The sequence below is a fragment of the Periophthalmus magnuspinnatus genome, chromosome 19, assembly GCF_009829125.3.
Source record: "Periophthalmus magnuspinnatus isolate fPerMag1 chromosome 19, fPerMag1.2.pri, whole genome shotgun sequence".
In the NCBI taxonomy this organism is placed as follows: domain Eukaryota; kingdom Metazoa; phylum Chordata; class Actinopteri; order Gobiiformes; family Gobiidae; genus Periophthalmus; species Periophthalmus magnuspinnatus.
The window spans coordinates 19,434,600-19,453,046 of NC_047144.1; the positions used below are offsets into that span (position 1 = coordinate 19,434,600).

Here is an 18,447-nt window from a genome sequence, read left to right on the forward strand (position 1 = left end):
ACACCAGAAACAAACATTCTTACAATGTGCTGATTTAGCAATGATTAATGACTTTTGACTTAAAAGATCTACAAATAAAATATTTCTATTTATTCATAGAAAATATATGATTAAAATAAATAAATACAGCATCTAAATATGATCTAAATATTTTAATAAGGAAGGTCTTGCCTCTGGTCTTCAGGAGGAGCTTCTCTAAAGTCTGGAGGATGATCTTTGGAGTCATCACTTTTCAGAGACACAGAGCTGGGAGCAGGTTTAGGTCTGGGTTTAGACCCGGTTCCAGGTCCAGGTGGCTCCATGTTGTAGGAGCTGGAATCAGAAGAAGAGTCCATTTGAACAAAACATACAGAGTTGTGTCCTGTTTAGAAGCTCTGTTCTCCAGATGTGGAGTCACTGTGAAATGTGTCTATGTCCTGCACCCAGAGGTCTGATGGGTCTGTGTCTCCCTCTGCTGGACATTAGACTTAACTACTTTTTAAAATATTCTACCTCCTGCACTTAAGGATTATACCATGATTAAACGAGGACCATATACTTCCAAACAGAAACTAAACTAGGACTAAACATTGAACTGGTCTCAAATAAAACCAACCAAGTCTACACCAGGTCACAAAAAGATGGATTAAAACTGATATTTGAGATTTTGTCAAACATTTTACAAAATAGTTTGTAGTTTGACCATTTTGAAGATGATTTTATTTCCTGGTCGGTCATGTGACATTTATAGTTCATTCTAAGCAATCACCTGTAAACAAGGACCAAAGCTTCACAAATGTACAGAAGTTATTGTCTTACAAATAGAAATATATGTCTACATCTTTATTTTCTGAATGTTTAAACGGTGCTGTGCTTGTAAATGTCCAGTGTTTTGGATGAATTCTGTGTATTGTGGTTAAAGACAGAAGGCTCCTGTTTAGAAATCAGTGCTATTTCTGTGGAGCTGAACCAAGGACACAGGACAAGTCATTGTTCTATGATTTTATAAATAAATCACAAGAAAAACTCACTGCGTCAGCATCGTCTCTGTGCAGGTTCTTTACTTTCACGTTTACTGTCACCTGAGGCAGAACCACACCTGTGACTGAGGTGCAGTATCACTGAGCTCCAGCAGAGGGCGCCACGCTGTTGGTCTCTGAATGGCAGAGGCAGGAGAAAAACAAAGTTTGAACAGTTTTATTGAAGAGTAACTTAGAACTATATCAGTGATTGAAGGAAACAAACAAAAACTGTATAATCCAATCCCAAATCCAATTTAGAGTTAATTAAAGCCTATTACTATTGTTGTTTTTATTATAATAGGTCTATTTTTTTCACTTTCTAAATGATTTGTACATTTGTTGGACTCAAGATGATGGTAAAGTGTTTATCCATTGGCAGATAATTCCTTGGATAAAATAAAAGTCCAAATGTGTCATCTTTGTGTCCCTCTAAACCTCTTCCCAAACCCTCTTGTTTTCGACAAATATATTTTTAAGAAACAAAAACCTTTTCCCTCGGAGTAAAACTTGACTTTTGTATTTTAGCAGCTCTAAACTCTAATTTACACCTGTGCTATGGTTTTATGACCTGCAACATTTGAACGTTTCTCTGAGGTTGAATCTAACCTGATTCTGATTGTTTTTTTATGAGCAACTTTAGGCTTTAAATATAAATCTAAAAATGCAAAATAACTTCCTCTTTAGAATATATATGTCCATTATGTGTCTAATATTTCATAGTGTATTATATCTGAATGTGCTGTTAATCAAAATAATGGATATGGTTCAGTGACGTAAGCGCGCAGCCCTGACGCAGCCACGTGACATCTGAAGCAGGAGGTCAAATGTTCCTGATTTAAAAACTTTACTTTGCTGTTTTTTGCTGTTAAAAACTTAAATTAGGGCAGTGTTTGATCATTAAACTCATACGGATATATCTCTGTTTATTCTGTCAGTTTTCAGAGGGAATTTCATGCTAATTTCCACTGTTTAAGTTGATATTTTAAGAAACAAAACCTGCTCAGACTGCGCCCTGTGAAATATTAGACACATAATGGACATATATATTCTAAAGAAGAAGTCATTTTGCATTTTCAGATTTATATTTAAAGCCTAAAGTTGATCATAAGAACAATCAGACCAGGTTAGATTCAAATGTTGCAGGTCATAAAACCATAGCACAGGTGTAACTTACAGTCTACAGCTGCTGAAACAAAAGTCAAAGCAGCATTTTCTAGGAATGTTCCACAGTATGGCATTCATTTGTTTTTACTGTTTTAATACGTTGAAAAGCGTGCATTCTTCCTTCTTCATAGATCTGACCTATAGTTTGTGTTATTGGCGTCGCTATGGAGAAATGTCAGTTTAATAATGCAAAATAGAAGAAACACCAAGTCCTGAAGCTCTACTGTGTCTGTGCTTCAGGAGATGTTCTACACTGGACCGTCACTGAAGAACTGCAAACATTTGAAATCAATATTTATGAGCATCAGTGTAAGGTGAGTGCTTTTATTCACTTTCCCTTAATATCATTTTGAGATAAAGTTACATTCAAACAAGCTCAACTCTGAAGATGTTTTGTGATGTTGTTTATTGTGAGTGTCATAGCCTTGTGTGTGCAGAGACATGACCGGAGCACATCTATACAAGACAAAGCTAAGGCTATGTCCTGTTATTTCAACTATGTCCTAACACTGACTCTAGTTTATTTACAACCAACATTTGAGCTTAGTGTTTTCACTTTCTAGAGCTCATTTCTCTGTTATATGGGCTTGTATTTGATAATGAGCTGCTTTATAATTCTGTTTACTGTGAGTGACCTTAACTGTGCATTTGTTCATCTGTGTTTACCATTAGGACTCGGGATGGGACGATATAAGATAATATCATTAATCGCGATAAAAAAAAAAGGTCCGCAATTAATCGTTCGTGGCATTTTTTTATAATCGCGATCATCGCGCACGATTATAATCGCCTTTACGGCACCACACTGCCTCATGTTTCCAGTTCCAGTCTAACGTTTAGATGTTAGTTCTGGTGTTTGCCCACTCTGACATAACAATGACACTTGTAGCTTCTGTGCTTATCTCTGTCTGAACCATATTCTGTCACATATCAACAATAAACAAAGTCTGATCTGTAACTCTCCACAGGAACGTACCAGCGCGCGCCTCACCCGTGCGCACAGATGAGACGCTAATGTGTGCACATCTTAGATTTTTACCTACAATAATGCAAACTGCAGAATAAAACAACACCTTTTAAACAATAGACAAATTAAGTCTAATTCATACAGCTGAACACAAATGTGCCAGAGCGCATGGTCCGAATGTGCACTATGTGCACAGAAGCAAAGCTAACGATTATACACGGTATATTTGACCTACAATTAAGTCAATAGCAGAATAAACCACGCTTACTGATCGAGAACAGCATCCAATCCATCAAAAAGTAAGGTCCTTTACTCCTGAGTCCACTGTGGGATCTTTACTCTTTGCCCATGAACCGCTCCGGGTCCGAGATGCCTCTAGTTTAACTTGTACAAACATCCACAGTGTCCTCGATCACGTCCTCCCTTTGGTTTGTCCGTTTCGTCATGTTTAAAAACGCCAAACAACAGTGCGTAAAATGCGCCATTATGCACACATTTCTGCATCCACTTCCCAATTCACCAAAGTGCCTTAATGTATAATTGGGTCTCCCCTAAGGCACATGTGTCAAACTCAAGGCCTGTGGGCCAATTCGGCCCGCCACATCATTTTATGTGTGCCCGTGACAAAGTAAATTAAAAGGTATGACTGTCTTAAAATGTCAGTTTATCCTTACATACACAGTTAAACAGCCATTTTTTCATGTCTATGCACATCAATATGCAATATTTATAACTTGAATAAGTAATAAATATAGAAATGGTTAATTAACAAGATTAAATGTAGTGACATTTATCTTACAGTTACATCTGTAATCTGGGGGGGGGGCTAATGCTAATGCTAATGCTAATGATTACACATGATACACATTTGACCCACAATTAAGTTAATAGCAGAATTAAACCACGCTACCGATCAGGAACAGCATCCAGTCTACTCCTCAGTCCACCATGAGATCTTCACTCGGTTCCACGAACCGCTCCGGGTCCGAGATGCCTCTAGTTTAACCTGTACAAGCATCCACAGTGTCCTCGGTAGTGTACTTCCTTTGTTTTGTCCGTTTCGTCATGTTTAAAATACAAAAGTGCTGCGTAAAATTACGCAATACGCGCGGATCTTTATATCCAGTCTCGTGTTTTTACGCGGAGAAGTGACGGAACAGATTTTCACTTTCCTGCAGCAGATTGGACATGGAGGCTCTAACTTCCTTTGTGGACATAATTTCTTGACTGGATTATATTCTCTGGACCTTTACGGAACGAATGAGACCAACTTTGTGTGAAAATGTTGATGTCTGACAGAACCAGAGCGCTCAATGGTAAGTGAAGTCCAGATTCACATTTCTGACTTCTCTGTTAAAACGGCTTTTCTGTCAGCACTGTGGTGATTCGAGGTGTAAATGGTTTACATATTCAGAAAGATGAATGCTGTAGCTTTCATTTGATGTGTAGATTGTTTGTGTGGGTGACGCAGAAATACACGTACATTGCTGTAAAGTTGTAACGTGTAACGCGGGCAGGCCGTCGGAATGCTACGTGGTTAAGTTGTCGGCGCTCAAGTGACGGAAATGTAACCGAGAGAATCCGGTCATTTATCAAAATAAAAGATTTTTCAAAATAAACGATTTTTCAAAATAAACGATTTTTCAGACTCAGATAATAAATACAACAGAAATAATTAATTATTTCTTGGACGGCCGGTGGCCCGGTACCAATTGATCCACGGACCGGTACCGGTCCACGGCCGGTGGTTGGGGACCACTGCCCTAAGGGATTCTTTGAGTCTTGTTCAGTCGAAGAAGGCACTATGGCTGTACACCTGCATCAAAGCTCTTTTCCCCCAGTTGTACCTTATGTGTTCTCTGGCTTTCTGTTATTTTGTATTTTTATAGGCCTATTATTATTTATAGAAACCTGCTCAGCTTGAAAAATGTATACATGTATATATTTACATGCCTGCAAGATTTGTTGAGACTATTAACAAGAATAATTATAAAAAACCTAACAGAATAAATGCAATTAAATATTTGTTAAGTAATGTTTTGGAAATGTAAATGAGTTTTATTGTTAGCATGCTAGTTGTTAGTTATTTTTAGTATTACAGTGACACAAACTCCGCTCTGGTCTCTGAAAGTTGTGGAAAGTGCTTATAAACTCATCGTGGTGAGTAATTCAGATGCTTCAGACTGTATGAGGTAAATGAGGAGTAACTCGTAAACTTTAAAAAAAAATGAACTTAATCTGTTTTTCACGTTTTTAAAGAGACAGAATCAGGTTGAGCGTCATAAATCTGTGGAGGTTTGTCAAACACAGGACATCAGTGTTTTTTAAAGACTCTCTGTGGGTTTTTTATATTAAAATGATGATTCTAACCACGAGTTTAAGAGGAGGACGAGTCTAAAATGAGTTTCTGAAGCAGGACTCTCTCAGGATCATATTACACTGATGCACTTTGATTTTCCCTAAACGATTCTTCTTCACGATTCTTTCCGTCTCTCGTCTCGGCTCTGTCAGTCTGTGCTGTCCCATAATAATGTCCTCGTGGTGTAATGAGAGACGAGTCCACCGGGGGCAGCGTCAAGATTACAAAAACAATCTCAAAACAACAACAAATTGTGTAATGACGTTTATTTAATTAAGATACATTTTACTTCTTAAATGAAGTAAAAAATTAAAACTGCAGTGTATTGTGGGCAAACTGCAGCACTCCGAGGCGACCCAGGATCTACAGGTGCATCCTGGGTAAATGAGCCAAACGCAGGAAGACATGAGGAACATCATTTCTGTTCTGTTCTGTTATTGGACTTCTGTGCTAGTCACAGTTTCTCCCTAACGAACATCATGTTCGATCACAAGAATGTCCATCAGTGCATGTGGCACCAGGACACCCCAAGTTGGAGGTTGATGATCGACTTGTTGCTTTCAACCAATCACCACCGGGTCGTGAGTTGGATCTGCTGCAGAGGAGGAAGCTGGACAGACCTGGCAGGCCCAAGCGTATCATGAGGGTCTGCTGGGAACGTCTGGTGGAGCCCTCTGTCAGAGGGGTCTTCAAAACACACCTCAGGCAGAGCTTCTCCCTGATCCCCGGGAGAGACTGGGGACATGGACTCTGGAAATTATCATGAGATTATGTGATGTGTAAAACAAGGAACTAGAGTAGAGGATCTGTCCACTGTGCGTTTGTGGTGAGACATGACTCTGAGGCTACACTACTCATGTTGACATGACTCATTTCGGGTCCTTTGTCCCCTGAAGCTCATCCTCCCGGGCCACGTGAAGGAGAGTTCTGCAGTAATTAATGAAGACTTTTACTAAACAAAAGCCAAGTTTGGACGTATCTTAAGACATGAGATAAACGCCCTGAGAGGCTCTAATTACTGTGTGTAAAAACAGCACGTATGAAGTGACCATGAAAAACACACGTGACAAGTCTAAATGTGACTGTGATAAACACTACATGGTGTAAAGTTAAAGATTTCACATCCACGTCAGTCAGTGCCCGAGGGTTTATAGACGATTTGAATGTCCATGTCTCACAGACGTCCGCCATCTTGGATTAATCATGTGACAAATGTGATATGTCGTGTAATCCTATGGAGACATCGAATGTTATTTTATTTACTTTATTAAACTTTTTTAAAAAGCACAACCTAAAATCTGGGCAAAAAGGAATACAAAGGAACAAGAGCGTGTGACAGGGCCCCACAGGATGAACTGTTCACTCTCTACAGGGCCCCACAGGGTGAACTGTTCACTCTCTACAGGGCCCCACAGGATGAACTGTTCACACTCTACAGGGCCCCACAGGTGAACTGTTCACACTCTACAGGGCCCCACAGCGTGAACTGTTCACACTCTACAGGGCCCCACTGGGTGAACTGTTCACTTCTCTACAGGGCCCCACAGGATGAATACAGGTCCACCCAAGATTTTCATTTGGGTGAACCAGAACCTGCCACTTATTTAAAACTGCTTCAAAAATAAGGCCTTAAATAAATAACTTTGTTACTTTTACCCGGATATACAATTCATACTTAAACCACACACATATTAAAGAAAAAGCTGACACGTATTTTCAATAGAAAATTGTTTATTAAATAAAAGTAGAAAAATGTAAAAAATATATATATATATATAAAAAATATTGAGTAAGTAAAATTAAAACAATAATTGATGATGATTGAATGACACAAATACAATACAAAATACAAAATATCAGCAAAATAAATATAAAAAATAATGCTGGTGACAGCATAAAAATCTGTCTAAAGGTCTACACAGAATGGACCTGGTTGTTCATGGCCTGGTTATTCGGGGCCCGATTGTACAGGACCTGGTTGTTGGGGGCCCGGTTGTACAGGACCTGGTTGTTGGGGGCCCGGTTGTACAGGACCTGGTTGTTGGGGGCCCGATTGTACAGCACCTGGTTGTTGGGGGCCCGATTGTACAGCACCTGGTTGTTGGGGGCCTGGTTGTACAGGACCTGGTTGTTGGGGGCCTAATTGCTGTTGGCCCAGTTCCTGATGGCCAGGTTGTCCAGGATCTGGTTGATGGGGGCCAAGTAGGACAGGCCCTGGTTGTTGGGGGCCTGGTTGCTGTGAGCCTGGGTGTTGGGGGCCAGGTTGTATGGGACCTGGTTGATGGGGACCTGGTTGTACAGGACCTGGTTGTTGGGGGCCAGGTTGTACGGGACCTGGTTGTACAGGACCTGGTTGCTGTTGGCCTGGGTGCTGGGGGCCTGGTTGTACAGGACCTGGTGGTTGTTGGGGGCCAGGTTGTTTGGGACCTGGTTGATGGGGACCTGGTTGTTGGGGGCCAGGTTGTTTGGGACCTGGTTGATGGGGACCTGGTTGTTGGGGGCCAGGTTGTTTGGGACCTGGTTGATGGGGGCCTGGTTGTACAGCACCTGGTTGTTGGGGGCCTGGTTGTACAGGACCTGGTTGTTGGGGGCCTAATTGCTGTTGGCCCAGTTCCTGATGGCCAGGTTGTCCAGGATCTGGTTGATGGGGGCCAAGTAGGACAGGCCCTGGTTGTTGGGGGCCTGGTTGCTGTGGGCCTGATTGTTGGGGGCCAGGTTGCTGGGGGCCTGGTTGCTGTTGGCCTGGTTGTTGTGAGCCTGGGTGTTGGGGGCCAGGTTGGACAGGACCTGGTTGTTGGGGGCCAGGTTGCTGTTGGCCTGGGTGTTGGGGGCCAGGTTGTACGGGACCTGGTTGATTGGGACCTGGTTGTACAGGGCCTGGTTGCTGTTGGTCTGGTTGTTGGAGGCCAGGTTGTTTGGGACCTGGTTAATGGGGACCTGGTTGTACAGGACCTGGTTGTTGGGGGCCAGGTTGTACGGGACCTGGTTGTACAGGACCTGGTTGTTGGGGGGCAGGCTGTACGGGACCTGGTTGATGGGGGCCAGGTTGCTGTTGGCCTGGGTGCTGGGGGCCTGGTTGTACAGGACCTGGTTGTTGGGGGGCAGGCTGTACAGGACCTGGTTGTCGGGGGCCAGGTTTTTCAGGGCCTGGTCGATGGGGACCAGGTTGATGGGGGCCTGGTTGCTGTTGGCCTGGGTGCTGGGGGCCTGGTTGTACAGGACCTGGTTGTTGGGGGGCAGGCTGTACAGGACCTGGTTGTCGGGGGGCCAGGTTTTTCAGGGCCTGGTCGATGGGGACCAGGTTGATGGGGACCTGGTTGATGGGGGCCTGGTTGCTGTTGGCCTGGGTGCTGGGGGCCTGGTTGTACAGGACCTGGTTGTTGGGGGGCAGGCTGTACAGGACCTGGTTGTCGGGGGCCAGGTTTTTCAGGGCCTGGTCGATGGGGACCAGGTTGATGGGGGCCTGGCTGCTGTTGGCCTGGGTGCTGGGGGCCTGGTTGTACAGGACCTGGTTGTTGGGGGGCAGGCTGTACAGGACCTGGTTGTCGGGGGCCAGGTTTTTCAGGGCCTGGTCGATGGGGACCAGGTTGATAGGGGCCTGGTTGATGGGGGCCTGGTTGCTGTTGGCCTGGTTGTTCACTGGGTAAGTCATATTGACCCACATCACAGGCTGAGGAGGCGCTGCTGGAGGAGCAGCTCCCTGTGGGTCTGTGACTGGACGGCCGCGGTTGTTTCTCTTTCTGGCCTTTTTACCCTGAAAAGACATAAAGGTTTTAGTAAAAATACATTTTAATCACTGAAATGATCCAGATGAGTGTGAGACGTGTGTGTGAGACGTGTGTGAGACGAGTGTGAGACGTGTGTGAGATGTGTGTGTGAGACGAGTGTTGCACTTACAAAGTTGTCCATCACAGACCATTCGGGGTACTTGGCCTCATGAGCGAGTCTCTCTTGTCGCGCTCGTTCAAAATACGGCGCCTGCTCCTCACCAGACAACATCTTCCACTGCAAAAAGACACATGTTAAACAGGATTCTACCTTCGGCTCTTCATCATTCGTGAGCCGTATCTTGAATGTTCCTGTGTGTTTGGCGTGTTCCACTCACCCTCTGTCCCAGCACCACGTTCACTTTGGCGCAGTCGGTGATGCCGAGCTCCTGCACCACGTTGGGCCTCTGCTCCGCCCTGTACAACATAAAAGCGTTTGGAGGCTTCTTGATGTACGGCCTGCTCTGCGCGTCCGCATCCTGCGTCCTCCTGCTACAAACACAACACTCTGTTAGTGGAGTCTACAGGGAAATGGAAATATTGACCTTTGCAAAAAACTTCTCCAGAGAACAAAGGTGTAAGGTGCATGTTCTTTCGTGGGACGAAGGATCGTATGTATATTTCTACACAGATGGTCCTGTTCTTTACCTTGTCGTAGCAGAGGTACCAGAGGAGGACGGTCCTGGACGTGGCCCTTGTGTCCCCGAGGGCATCTGTGTGCGGCCAGAGCTGTTGTTTGGCTGAAAAAACACAAAACAATTCGATCACTTTCATTGAGATATGACAAAAAGACATTTCATTGTGTTTTTTTTATTTATTTTATAGTTAAATATGAATGGCAAAGTACAGTGTATCGTTGGATTATGCACGTTCACTTACTCTAGACCTTAGCCTGTCCCAACGGTTTAACACTCTCCTCCTCTTTGGACTGGAGCACTCAGAGGTTTGTGCTCCAGGGTTGAGCGTCTCTGAGCCGATCATGAGCTCCAAATCGTCTAGAAGGTCAAAAGGAATGTCCTCTTCAAGAGACTCACGACACAAATCATCCACCATCTTAAAGTCTATGGTGCTTAATTGGTCCATGAAGTCCAACTCGCTCTGGGTTGGACTGTCCTGAGGTGGTGGGGGTGTGGTAGGTCCCACAGGTGCAGCAGGAGGAGGGGAAGGCTCAGAGATGAGTCCCCGGACGAATTCAGGATCTGCAAACTCCTCTTCGCCCTCCCAGCCGCTTAGGAAATCATCTGGATAGATGTTGTCCCTATCGTAGATGTATGGAAACTGTAAAAACAAAGAGGATTATTTATTGACTGCTCCTTTTCCCAATCTGACTCCATAAAAACTTCATACTCTCGTCTCCACAAGCTCCAAACAATCGTCTTACATGAGTTTTACATCATATGATCCATATTTATGTGCCAAAATGTGTTAAAATATACTGTTCATAGTTGTAAATTAAATTAAAATACTTCAAGAAACAGTTAAACAGACTAAAACTGAACTCTGCAGAAACAGGCTTTTGTGTTTTGTGAGGCTTTTGTGTGAGTGTAAACCAGAGCTTCAAACATGAACTCACCGCTTTAAATCGACTCATTTCTCTGAGTTCAACGTTTGGACACTTAAATCAGTTTGTTTGCGAAAAGTCGAGGAGACAAATGCAATGTGGCTCACTGTTCGATCACCAAGTCAAAAATGACAAATGTGCGGGAAAGTTCACACCTACTACAATTCTGTGGCATCACATCGATGACATCACGCCGTCACCGTGGAGACGGAATTCCACGCCGATTCCGTTTTTCTATTATAATGTGCTGATAAGTCCAAGCCCTGTAAACCTTCACCCTGCAACAAATCACAATTTCAAATCACAAAAATAAAAAAAATAATAAACAATTATAATTTAAAAAGTAATTAACAATAATATTAACAATGCACAAATGAACATAAGTCGCTGCTGCTTTTGTCAAACAGGAAACACTGACTGGACTCATGGGTTTAACTCCCTGTTTTATGTCACATTTTCACCATTAAAAAGATAAAATATTTAGTTTCATGCTGTTAATTCATCACAGTCCTAATATTGCACCGTTTAAAAACACATGGCACTGCTCACGTTTGTGCAACACCACTGACTCCTAATTACACAAAGACGATTATTTAGTATAGTTCAACTATTTAAGATTTTTCACTTGTCTCAATGAGATTTAACTTGTTTCAAGATATTCCATCGCGATCCATCTTATTTAGATTTTACAACTTACTCTAAGCACATTTTATATTAAATCAAGCCACACTGTTGAGGTTTTGCACACATGCCCCAGGTTTTTAATGTTTTATTGAAATTAATGTAGTTGTTTTAAAGTATTTTATCATTAAGTCATTAAACCTGTGACCATCTCAAAAACATCACAACAGCCTTATAATTGTTTATACTATTAGCATTAATGCCAAGGGACTTTTTTTTTTTTTTTTACTTCAGTGGTTGTTGCTGTAAATATAAAATATTGGTTTGCTTATTCTGCTGATGCGGCCGAGCTATGGTCACTACTGCCCCCAGTGGTCAGATCAAGTACGGCGCTGGTGCTGAGATTCCACATGTTCTAAAGAGACGGACCAGATTAGACAGAACAACCAGAGAACGGACAAAAGCCTCTGTGTATTTATATGTGTCGAGAACATACAGCATGAATGAGCCTTAAAGGTGAAATAGGGTATGGGGTCCTGACAAACAGGTCTAAACCAGGTCTAAACCAGGTCTAAACCAGGTCTAAACCAGGTCTAAACCAGGTCTAAACCAGGTCTAAACCAGGTCTAAACCAGGACTAAACCAGGACTAAACCAGGTCTAGACCAGAAATGAACCAGGACTCACCGGGTGTCTTCAGGAACACCTCCTGTAGTTGCTTTGAGCTCTGGTTTTCCAGCAGGGTGGCGCCCAGGAGCAGCGCCTGCATCTGAAGCACTGGCCCCAGATGCACATGGCCCCGCCCCTCCAACTGGTCGCCCTGGAGAGCATTGCAGCTCCAGATCAGGGACAGAAAACGAAAGACGAGCAGTGGAGAGCCCAGGTGCACCTGTCAAGAGAAACTTCAATCGTCAAAACCATCAAAAATCAGTTAGCAACAGGTTGATTGACAGCCTCTTTGCTAAGCGAGCATTCCGTGCCTGACCAGCGGCGGGCATGAAGGGGCGTCGCCTTCAACAGTCTCGCTCCTAAGGTTTTTTCCTGCATTTCCAAATATGGTCCCTCCTTGCAGATTATCCGCTATAACTGCTGGACACGATGAGCTTCATTTGGTTGCAAACGGATGGTATGGGCGACGTCCATTTTTATTATACAATCGAAACTAGATACTCATTTGAGCAGGTATCAATACTTAAAAAGTCACATTTAGGACATAATTTGAGCTTTCCTCAACAGTTTCAGTGACATCTTGAGCTGTATCAGAACAAATATAAGACCTCAACTATTATTTTGTGTATGAAAATCATGGTCATCGTTGATTCCTTAGTAACGAAATCGACTTTAAAGCTTTATTATCCTGACAACAGAAACAGAAACGGGGTTAGAGGGGGAGGTGCCTGTACCTTAAAGAGGAGCTTCAGCAGTGGTCTGTACTGCGCTGTGATTGGTCCGTCTGAAGCCCCGCCCATCAGAAGACACAGCATCTTAGCGAGCAGCTCAGGTAACAGCAGGTGTTAGTGTCCAGATGCTCGGGGTTCCACCACTCCTCATCTGAGAACATACACATTTATACAGTATACTGATACTTTGCAGCTGATGTCATCAACTTTCTCTGGGGACGTGTAGCTAACTGGATGCACTGCTCTGTCTGAAGCTCTGTTATTCAAGTTACATTTTAACCTGACCATAAAGAAGCCATGATTTAATTTTCTGACACTTTACAAATATTTGTCTCTCATATATTTTTTAAAGATATGAGATGTAGTCCCTTTGGTTCTGAAAAACTACATTATGCAATTTCCTTCTAAGAAACACAGTAAGTTCTGCTTTTACCAGATGCTACGCAACCTCCAAATCTGAGCTAGGACTAAGCCAGGTCTAAAACCAGGTCTAAAACCAGGTCTAAAACCAGGTCTAAAACCAGGTCTAACCCAGATCTGGTCATGGATCCTAGTCTCGATCCAGATCTAGTTATGATCCTGGTCTGGGCCGCTCTGGGGTGTTACCTTTGAAGGCCTGGTCTGGACTCTTGAGTTCTTGGATGAACTGGGACAGAACTGAGACAAGGACCAGACTGAACTCCACCTGTCCGTCACTGTTCCGCAGGTACAGACCCACCCAATCAGAGAAAGAGACGGGATCAAGGGCTGGGACACTCACAGGCTCCTGAAACCAGAGAAACCAGGTCAGAACCAGGTCAAAAAAAGGTCTAAACCCAGGTCTGAACCCAGGTCTGAACCCGGAATGAATCAAGCCTGAACCAGGACTGAACCAGGACTGAACCAGGTCTAAACCAGGTCTAAACCAGGTCTAAACCAGGTCTAAATTACCTGGCTGAGCTCCTTGCGGCTCTCCTCCAGGTGCTGTTGTATCAGTCTGTAGATGCGTCTTGCTGTGAGGAGGTGGTGGGTGTCTGTTAGATTCCTCAGACCCAAGACCAGAGTCTGGATTAGGACCAGGAGTGGGGTCCGGTCTGGACTAGAGCCGGACTCAGAGAGGAGTTCACTCTGAGTTCAGACTGCGGCATCAAAAAGGGCAGATTTTCCAACTTGGTATTGTAGGACACAACAAAACGTGCGTCTCCTGTGAACTTTGCGTGTAAACCTGATGCCCCGAACGCCACGGTCTGAATGCACCGTCAGACCTGCTGGTGGTGCAAAAGTTGTGGTGTTTGGAAGAAGTTATTTATACAATATTTGACCATTTGAATCAGGGCAGTTCATTGAGTCCTGTCCAATGGTCACTGATCAGCTTAGGTGTTTTTACTGGAGCCAATCCTTCAGTAAAAGCGTGTGGTTTGGAGCTGACGAAGGAGGAAGATGAAGGTTTACTCGTCGTGTATATCTGACTGGTCAATGGGCTGGACCGGACCGCAGCACCTCCTCCAGGTCTGAGAGAGAAACAAGGAACTTTAAACTAATCCAAGAATCCCATGCATTTCAGAACAGTTAGTAGAAGTTTACAAAGTTGAGTATATTGAAAATTACAGGAAGTAGATGGTTTTAGAGTCTCACACTGAAGCCAACACACTGGGAGAATTCTGTTCAAAAGTCTGGCCCAATTTACCCAAGAAACACGTTTTCTAATACTTAAATTATGAAATCAAGTCAATAAATGTGTTAATACAGGTCTATATTTGTCCAATACCATGTACATTCTTTTTGGTCCAGTGCACGAAGTGGATGCAAGAAAGTTTGGAATTCTCCAGGCAGGATGTCAGGATTTCCAACCGGGATGTATAATTTTAAACCTAAAAAAATAGTCAAAGTGGAAAAAAATGTAAAACACTATGCACTGTGTTGGAAATGTTTAGACATTAGTAACGTGAATGCTTTGACTATATAATTCTATAAACATCCAAACTCGAAAAACATTGAACATTTCATTCCATCACTTTATCAGTCAAACAGTATTAGCTAATTTGGTGTTTGACTTGTGTAGTAATCGAGAGTTGGTGGATCTGTTTGTGTTTAATGTTTTATTTTGGTAAAATACAAGGACTAAATGTATTAACACTTTTATAGTTCACATCTTTATTCAGAATCACGTACAAAAGACACATGTATTTACACATTATAAAAACTCTACTCAAACCTGTGTCTGTTTAAACGTTTTTACAACAGCAGAGGATTTAAATAAATGCTTTAAGTTTGAATTATTTTTAGAAGTGCATTTGGTGATAAACAGTTAAAATATTTCCTTCAGGCACAAATCATCAAATAAATAAGACAGCTGCCATTATCAAAGTCCAGTGCGGGGGCCAGTGCAGGGGGGTCTAATCCAGGGTTTGGTCTTGCTCCTGGGACTCTAAAGCTGTATTCTCCGTGTCCGCCTCCAGGTCCACCACGGGGTCCGCCTCCTCCGGGTCCGCTTCCTCCGGGTCCGCCTCCTCCGGGTCCGCCTCCTCCGGGTCCGCCTCCTCCGGGTCAGCCTCCTCCGGGTCAGCCTGGACTGGGGTCCCGTGGACTCTAAAGCGGTAAATGCAGGTGTATTCCTCGTGACCCCAGTTTGACAAGAACTTAACAAGAATGATCTGGAACGGTTCATGGTTTTCCTCCTGAAACAAAAAAAGAAACATCAGAGGAGCAGAGCCAGAGGAGCAGAGCCAGAGGAGCAGAGCCAGAGGAGCAGAGCCAGAGGAGCAGAGCGGTGCAGACTCACAGTTGTGGTGTAGGTCTGTAGAGATTCTCCATCCTGGTCATACTCATATGTCCCCAGAAGTATCCCCTCCTCCTCTTCTTCTTCCCTCAGACCCTGAAAAAGATTTGGGTTAAAGCGGGTGCAGCCCCCGGGTAAAGACCCCCGGGTAAAGACCCCCGGGTAAAGTCCCCCGGGTAAAGACCCCCGGGTAAAGACCCCCGGGTAAAGTCCCCCGGGTAAAGACCCCCGGGTAAAGACCCCCTGGGTCCAGTCCATTCAGGTTTAATTCTGGTTCTCACATAGACTCTGAAGTCCTTGGGAGCGCTGTGGAGACTCTCCGTTGGAGACAAGTTCTTTGGGAGATGTTCTAAAGAGAACGCTGAAGGAAGAACCCGAGAGGAGAGACGGAGCACCAGGACCCCCGAGGAACCACGGAACGGCCAGCAGTTACCCGGCTGGACGTCCGGCTGGAACATACAGAGAACACATATAATACAGAACAGATATAATACACAGAATTCAAGTCCATGTGTGCAGGCAGCAGTGTGAGGGCAGAGGTTTGTGTGTTTACAACTCTGTATAAATGTACCTGTACATAATGTAGTACAGTCAAAGTCATAGGATTCACACACACACACACATATATATATGTATATATATATATACACACATTTCAGTGGAGACTGAACAGGTATTTGTGGTTATAATAGCAGTATTATCTGTATATATATTTGCACCTGTATACATGCGTTTAACTGTTCATAGGGGGGATCACAAACACACTGTACAGGTGTACGTCAGACTGTATAAAGACCTGGAGGGAGTGTGACACCGTTTGGCTGCGTTTGGCTCTAAATGAAGCTCATCAAAGCTAGCAGTTATATTGGAAAATCCGATATAACAACCAATCAAGAGTGAGGCTGTTGAAAGTGACACTCCCTTCCTTAGCAACGCTATCAATCGAACATGTTGCTAGCGCTAGCAGGAGCGACCCTGGGGAAAGGCGGCGTCTGACTGGTCTGTTATTAACGTTCATATCTTGATTTAGGGCCGACATGGGCAAACTACAGCCCTTTGGGTTTATTAATCCAGTTTGAACCTCGGTGGCCGTCAGGACAGATATGTCCACAGATATGTCCACAGATATGTCCAGACTATAGCAGTAGTCACAGAGAGACTGTACACGTATACATCCTGTATACATGTGTGTAGTACCTGTATAGCAGCTCTTGGGGACTGTCTGTAGTACCACAGGGGGACCCCAAACAGACTGAGCAGAGCCACTTTGGACTCAAACGTCTGAGAACAGCGAGAGGCCACAATACTGCCCCCTACAGGACACACAGGAGAACAACACCAGCGGCTCTTTAGGTAATTTCGGTAAAAACAAAGTCCTTATTCACACTACATTAAACATACTAAATGTAAACACAGAGTTACCTCCAGACTCGAGAGCGTAGTCGGCCAGTCCTGTCCTGTCCTCAGAGAACCGTCTTAAAGCGCTTTGCACGATACTCTGCACCTCCTGAAGACACAGGTCAGAAGTCAGAAACTCTACCAGGATCATAACAGCACTGGGGCCAAGTCTTTAAAGTCCTATATCAAAACTGACTCTTGTGAGTTTTAAGATATTTTAAAAAGTTGTTACCTTCTTAATAAACGGTTACTCAAATATTTGTAAAAGAAATGTATGTTTTCTATTAGTCTCTTTACATCTCCAAAGCTCAAAATGTCAAAATGCTCCTCTCTTTCACCAGGGCTTAAATCATCCAAATGATTTTACTGAAGATGTATGGAGCTTAAAAACACAGTGGAGCACTTCCTGCATTGCCACATGACATCAGAAGGTGCAACAGAGGAACACAACTCCAGTAATGTTTATGATGAGGAAACAAGATTATAACATAGATCAGAAAACAGCACAGGCCCTTTAAGGTCCAGTGGATCAGCTCCAGTCTGCGATCTTAACACAGTGGATTTGAAATAAAGCATACTTGTCTCAGAGCAGAGAAAGTCATTATTGTTAACTTGTGCAAATTCTTACTTATTTTACTTGTCCATTTGTGCTTTAAAAGTGTAAGAATATCATTAAAGGTCCAGATCAATAAACTGTATCGATAAGAGAAATATTGATAAACCCTTAACGATACCAAATGTTTACCATTATTTTTTGAAACTAACAAATGTGCTGTATGTTGCAGGTGAATTTGCTGCGCTCCTCCTGAGCTTCTTTTTGATTGATTCTCTCTCTATATATCTATATCTATATCTATATATCTATCTATATATATATAGAGAGAGAGAGATATATATGTAGAAACTCAACATTCGGTCAACCAAGTCCACGCCACCCATGTTGGTGTGGCGATTGCCGCGATTGCCAGAAAAGGTTTGTACCTTTTCTCTTTCTTGGACCATCTTCTGCGTGTGTCCTGAGGTTCAGTGCCATAGGCAGAGGATCCCATGACAACGGACTTGTTGTCCAACCACTTTATGACGGCAAGTTCAGGAGGGTTTCGTCTAACTACCATCTCTGATGTCCCTCTTCCTTTCTTTTTGAAGGACTTATCCCCTATGATCTTGCACTCCTTTGGAACCGTTATTCCAGAGGGTTCCAGTTCCTGTCAGCCCTTTTCTCATCAGGGTGTCGAGGAGGTTGACTGAAGTATAGAACCTGTCAAAGAACAGGTGGGTTTCTTGGGGAAAAGACTCTGCCAAATGAAGAACAGCTTGTTCTTCAACGCCCTTTCCTCCGATATCTCTGAAAGTAGTCTTGCCTTGGTAGAGTACAAAGTCCAGTCCAGTTGGGTATGTTTTAACTGGTACATACTGGCGCACTGGGCAGAGACCAGTAAATGGAACCATTTG

At 43.5% G+C, this 18,447-nt stretch overlaps 1 protein-coding gene and 1 long non-coding RNA gene across 2 annotated transcripts in view; both read right to left on the reverse strand.

The window, feature by feature from the left end:
• LOC129457175 (uncharacterized) overlaps positions 1 to 13,868 on the reverse strand; it is a 425,493-nt gene extending 411,625 nt beyond the window's left edge. The window contains exons 1-3 of the long non-coding RNA XR_008649129.1: positions 13,770 to 13,868; positions 13,446 to 13,605; positions 12,843 to 12,990 (exon numbers count right to left, since the gene is read on the reverse strand). This is a non-coding gene — a long non-coding RNA (uncharacterized LOC129457175). The remainder of the gene's footprint in view (positions 1 to 12,842; positions 12,991 to 13,445; positions 13,606 to 13,769) is intronic.
• A 1,346-nt stretch (positions 13,869 to 15,214) lies between these two features.
• Positions 15,215 to 17,997, reverse strand: LOC129457206 (SUN domain-containing protein 1-like). Its single transcript, XM_055229851.1, has 6 exons — positions 17,977 to 17,997; positions 17,020 to 17,104; positions 16,795 to 16,910; positions 15,879 to 16,046; positions 15,601 to 15,693; positions 15,215 to 15,496 (listed from the first exon to the last, which is right to left on the reverse strand). Exons 1-6 carry the CDS (start codon positions 17,995 to 17,997, stop codon positions 15,215 to 15,217), a joined length of 765 nt encoding a protein of 254 aa, XP_055085826.1.
• Positions 17,998 to 18,447: the final 450 nt, after the last annotated feature.